The sequence below is a fragment of the Ceratotherium simum genome, chromosome 35 (assembly GCF_057802395.1).
Source record: "Ceratotherium simum simum isolate JZ-2026a chromosome 35, ASM5780239v1, whole genome shotgun sequence".
Lineage (NCBI taxonomy): Eukaryota > Metazoa > Chordata > Mammalia > Perissodactyla > Rhinocerotidae > Ceratotherium > Ceratotherium simum.
The window spans coordinates 15577413-15583412 of record NC_141934.1 but is presented as its reverse complement, the minus strand read 5'-3'; the positions used below and the strand labels follow the sequence as shown (position 1 = coordinate 15583412).

The 6000-nt window shown below is 48.7% G+C and overlaps 1 protein-coding gene across 1 annotated transcript; it reads right to left on the bottom strand.

Moving 5' to 3' along the window:
• Positions 1 to 1153: 1153 nt before the first annotated feature.
• On the bottom strand, positions 1154 to 4780 carry RPLP0 (ribosomal protein lateral stalk subunit P0). The gene is made up of 7 exons (XM_004429919.2): positions 4673 to 4780; positions 3518 to 3693; positions 3320 to 3407; positions 3047 to 3193; positions 2751 to 2936; positions 1766 to 1906; positions 1154 to 1377 (listed from the first exon to the last, which is right to left on the bottom strand). Exons 1-7 carry the CDS (start codon positions 4724 to 4726, stop codon positions 1216 to 1218), a joined length of 954 nt encoding a protein of 317 aa, XP_004429976.1. The 5' UTR covers positions 4727 to 4780; the 3' UTR covers positions 1154 to 1215.
• Positions 4781 to 6000: the final 1220 nt, after the last annotated feature.

Here is a 6000-nt window from a genome sequence, read left to right as displayed (position 1 = left end):
CGGGTCACAGCGCGGGCCCACGCGGCAGGGGGAGGCCGGAGCCCGGCCCGGCCGGGCTTGGCGCCCCCGGGCGGGACGGCGGCCGCTGCAGCCCCGGCCTGGAGTCGGACAGCCGGATCGGGTGCCCGGGCCCGCGCCGGAGACGATGAAAGCCTCCTCCCCACGTCCCGCCCCTCAGCAGCTGGGGCCCGGTGCCCTTCTCAGCCTGGCCTCGTGGGAGGGGGCTCTCTGAGCATCGGTAACGCCGTGAGACGGCCCTGCAGCCCCCGAGCCACTTCGAGCCCACAGGTCCAGCCTGGACACCCCCGTGGGGGCCTTTCCTGAATGAAGACCACATTCTTTAGAGAAATGCGTGAGTTTCTCCGATTGCACGAACTGAACTAGGTAAAAGGGAGACAGCGAACTAGTAGTGTCTTGTCCTCTGAGTATGTAACCCAGTGGTGGACGATCTAGGAGTTAGAAATCAAGGGTACATGTGGCAGTCAGGGAAGGATTCAGGAGCTGGGGGAGGAACCTGCCCAGGGGAAACGCTGGCTGCTCCAGGCTGGGAGCTTAAGCGAAGGCCACAGGGTGGGAGGCTGGGGGAAAGGAAAGGGCCTCATGGTCCGTGGAGAGTTGTCTGAATTTACTCGTGCAGATCTGCCCACGCTATAGACTAGTTTAGAGAATGGAGTCTGCACAGCTCAGTTGTTCGTTGGTCCTCTACCAGCGATGGCTTATCAAACTTTTGATGGAGACCTATTACAACAAATAGATTTACATCATGACCAATACAAACTTATAAATATAAGCTTCACAACAAAACACCTCACCTTTCAGCAAACATTAAATAATGGTCAGCACCTACTCTTCATGAATTGGATCACCACCAGTTTGAAAAACCCTGGCACTCATTGAGCGCTTACCTCAACTGATACTAAACCTACTCGTGGCTAGTGGCTGAATGGCTATGGAAACAAGAATTCTTGTGTGATAAAAATACAGTTAAAACTGGGTCTAGAAAAAGTCTAAGATGCTAGGAGAGCAGTACTTCACTTAACAAAGAGGACATCCTAACATCAACTCAATAAAGCGCTCTGGTTTTACCATGGCTTTAGTTTCTAGCATACAGCACTGTAAACCTCAAAATGCAAAACATGAAGAGTCCAGAGACTTTGAAGAGAAGTAAGCCTTTATTTTTTTGTTTCACAAATAAAGCTGGTTGCTTTTTGGTGATTAGTCAAAGAGACCAAATCCCATATCCTCGTCCGACTCCTCCGACTCTTCCTTTGCTTCAACCTTGGCTGGGGCTGCGGCAGCAGCAGGAGCAGCAGTGGTGGCAGCAGCCACAGGGGCAGCAGCCACAAATGCAGATGGATCAGCCAAGAAGGCCTTGACCTGAAGCAAGGGGAAAAGTTTGTGGTCAAAATGGTCATCCACAACCCCTACTACTCACAACCCTTTGGCCTTTGTGGAGCTCTAGTTTAATGGCCAACAACGTCCAAGCCAGTGAAGCCTTCCCTGGAAGTGACCAGGCAGGACAGCTTGGGTAGGGCCCAGTGAGCTCAGGCCCAGGTCCTACCCATTAACTAACAGCCCTTCTTTGGGTCTCTTGTCATTTCTAAAGTCAAGGACATACCTCCCCTGCCCCTCAACCTCTCATAAATACACTCAAAAATTTTACCTGCTATGTAAAATATCATTACAAAAGCACTAACTCAGCAGGCTGCCATTTATCCCCCTGCTAACTGTCAGGCCCACTGTGGTCCTGGTGGGTTCTTTTTACCTTTTCAGCAAGTGGGAAGGTGTAATCAGTCTCCACAGACAAAGCCAGGACCCGCTTGTACCCATTGATGATAGAATGGGGTACTGAGGCAACAGTTGGGTAACCAATCTGCAGACACACGCTGGCAACATTGCGGACACCCTATAAAGAGGGAAAAATTACATTTTAGGTGAGATGTCTTAGAGAGAAGACAGTGAGGTCCAGGCAAAGCTCAATGGCAGACAAGACTTGCTAGGTCGGCATCTCAGCCTCACACAGGACACTTCATCCCACACCAAAAGCTTCTGGCAAGGCAATTCAGACCCAGTAATTTATAAATGCTTTTTGCCCTCATTCCCAACCTGGGTATTCCCTATACCATAATGATGATGTTTACTTCAAAAGCCACCGTTTTGTGAAAAATATAAACTATTAACAAAACTGTTGAGTTCCATGAGAGAAAAACATTAAATTCCAGATGTGAATTTCATCCACCACGGAGATTTTCAAGAAAGACGGAGTTAAGAGTATATATAATTGCAACTTTTCATTTGTCCAAGAAAAAAAAGGAATTTTATCTTCTATCATCTTATTCATTAAAGGATATTTTAATGACAAAATTAAGCAAGACAGTCTCAGAAGAGTCAATCCTCCCAAGAAAGGGTTCTTGGCAACATTCATATATTAAACTGTCCACATTTTTCTCATTTCTCCTTTGACTCATGACACTACTCAAAATCTCATTTTATTGCAGATTTATTATTCCTCAAATAATAGCCCTCATTATGCGCCCAGCACTGTTCTAAGTCTTTACACCCATTAATTCATTATATCCTTCAACAGTCTTATATTGTTATTGCCCTTTTACACATGAGGAAACTGAGGTAGACAGATTCAACTATCCTTGGTTACACAGCTAGTTTCAGCTGCGTGGCCAGGATTCAGTCAGATGCTAGTCGTGCTCTCAACCATTAATGTACAAAGGGGCTGGAATGGCAGCCTGTACCTCCAGGAAGCGAGAATGCAGAGCTTCCTCTGTGATGTCAAGCACTTCTGGGTTGTAGATGCTGCCGTTGTCAAACACCTGCTGAATGATCAGCCCAAAGGAGAAGGGCGAGATGTTCAGCATGTTCAGCAGTGTGGCTTCGCTGGCTCCCACTTTGTCTCCAGTCTTAATCAGCTGCACATCACTCTGAAGAACAAGGTAAAAGTTGGCAGTTAACACCTGGACATCTAGCAGGTGCAAGGCAACCAAGCCCTGACCACTTGCCTGGCCAGCACTGGCAAGCCAGGTCCACTCACCAGGATTTCAATGGTGCCTCTGGAGATTTTAGTGGTGATGCCTAAAGCCTGGAAGAAGGAGGTCTTCTCGGGCCCCAGACCAGTGTTCTGGGCTGGCACAGTGACTTCACAAGGGGCAATGGCACCAGCACGGGCAGCAGCTGGCACCTGAACAAAAATAAGAAACATGAGAAGTCTTTCCTCCACAGATACAACTTGAGAATAGTCCATTTTACTTTTAAGGAGCCAAAAGTAGTGATAAGGTCTCTTTAGCCAACCTGATTCTCCCCTTACCTTATTGGCCAGCAGCATGTCCCTGATCTCAGTGAGGTCCTCCTTGGTGAACACAAAGCCCACATTGCCCCGGATGTGAGGCAACAGTCTGCAAAGAGAAGTTTACAGGAGATGGTCACCTTTCAGCACCATTCTTCTCCAGGAAAAAGGAAAAGGGCAGAAGAAGGACAAAGATACCCAGAGAATTAATTAACTGACTTCTCCAGAGCTGGGTTGTTTTCCAGGTGTCCCCGGATAGCCTTGCGCATCATGGTGTTCTTGCCCATCAGCACCACAGCCTTCCCGCGGAGGGACATGCGGATCTGCTGCATCTGCTTGGAGCCCACATTGTCTGCTCCCACAATGAAGCATTTTGGATAATCATCCAAAAGTTGCTACAAAAACAAGTCAGAAACAAGCCAAGTTTAACAGGAGAAAAGAGGAAAAATTTCAGGAGAAACCAAATCCCACAATGGCTGCTTTCCATCTCACTCCGTCTCTTCTATGCTTTTGAAGTGACTCAGAGATTGGGACAATTATTCCCACTAGGAGCCACCAGAGCTGTCACACTGCCAGAGTTGTCAAAGATTTGCTTGCTGAGTATGAACGGTGAAAATTAGGTTTGTACATTCAATCAAAAAAATCTTTAATTTTAGCTTTCATTTTTAATTTTCCCCCACTATGAGGCGTGTTTCTGATTCACTAAAATGGCTGAGTTAACAGAAAAACTGTTCCAAATAAGGGTAGATTTACAGCATTCAAAACAAGACATAAAACAAATACAAAACATTACTTGTACAATCTAGATTGTGGATATATGATTATTGTACAATTCTCTTAAGTGTTTTGTGTGTCTGAAAACATTCACGATAAACAAGGGAGGCTACAATAAACTACATTCCACAATGCAGCCAAATGCCTGAAGAGCAGCACGGTCAGAATTTCTGGGCAGGGAAAACCCACCTTAAGTCTATCAAGAAGATAACATTCATTGGACATTTAGTTTCTTGATTGACAGGACCTAAATATGCAACACTTTGCCTCTTTATAATGAGTCACTGATTGCCTCAGACCTTCCCAAAGATGGAGGCAGATGAGTAGAAGTATGATGAGCATATCTAGAGGCCAGACAGACCTAGGTATAAATGCTGTCATCTCAGGAGCCACTTAACCCGCCAGCGCCTGTTTATCTGCAACAAGGGTGGGAGGGGGGCCGCAGATCTCGGGAAATTGTGAAGATTAAATGAGATCTGGCAATAGTCTAACTCAGTAGCTGGCCCCGAGTAAGCGCTCAGCACATGGCAGCTGACTGTCCCTGTAAGTGCCCGGGGCCGAGGCGGTATGATGGGCGGCCGCGACCCATCCCGCACTTACGATGATCTTAAGGAAGTAGTTGGACTTCCAGGTCGCCCTGTCTTCCCTGGGCATCACGGCGGTGCGTCAGGGATTGCCACGCAGGGTTTAAAGACGATGTCACTGAAGAGAGAGAGGGAGCTCAGACACCCCGACACCGGCCCCACGCGCCGCAGGGCTCCAAGCCCGAGGCCTACGGGGAGCGTGCCCCGCGTGAGCGCCTGCCGCCCGGCCTGGGGCGGCCGCTGCCGCCGCCACTCGGGGAGCGCGAGCCGCCGCCGAGGCGCCAGGCAGGATAGGCCTGGACTCCGCGGCCCCCAAACCCACCCTCCTCCCCCAAAGACCCCTCCAGGACTCCCATCCCTCCCTCCGCCGGGGCCAGGAGCGTCTCCCGCAGCCTCACGAACCTCTCACGAGGACGCCTGGCTAAAGGAGGGGCCCGCCCCGGCGCGCACCTTTTATCGTCAACGAAAGGACCAATCAGAAGCCACGGGTAGCGCCCGTGCCTATTGGCTGGCGCGAACGCCTGTCAGGTGAAGCAGACCTGATATAGACAGCCATTGGATGATGTCGCTGCCACTCCAGCCAACGGGAAGCCGCCTTTAAATTAGGTAGTTAAGGGAGGCTCTGCCTCATGTTGGAGGAGCTTTTTCAGAGCTGCTTCCCTCTGCTGGACCGGAGCTGCTTTTGTGAAGGAGCTAGAGTTTGTGAACTGAGTGCACGTTTACCCCTGCCAACCGGCCAAGTCACAAGCTAAAGAGTATGACGTGGAGCTGAGAAATAATTGCACATGTCTAGAAACAGAATGGTCTCTTGTGTCCCCTACAGTTTGTTCTTCCCCCTACCAAAGCAGAGGGATCCTTTAAAACCTGAGTGAAATCATTTCCTCATCTGCTCAAAATTCTTTAAAGGCTTCCTATTTCCCTTGAGTAAAAAGGCTAAAACTTAAACTGCCCACAAGGCCCCTACATGATCGGCTCCCCACTTCTACCGCTATAATCTCATCTCCTATTTTCCTATTGACTCATTTCTTTTCAGCCAGACGCTGCTCTTTGCTGCTTTTCCAGAGCATGCTCCCACTTGAGGGCTCCTGCACTACATATTCCTTCTTCCTGGAAGGCTCCTTGCCCATATCCACACAAGTAACTCATCTCCAACAAGTCTTGGTTCAAATATCACCTACTCAACGAGGCTTACCCTGATTGCCCTATTTAAAGTTACCAAAAAGTCCACTCCCACTCACCCTCTTACTCTGTTCTATTTTTCAGTAGCACCTACACCTTCTAACACACTATATAATTTATTTCTTACATTGTTGTTTTTCTGTCTCTCTCTGCAAGAATGCAAGC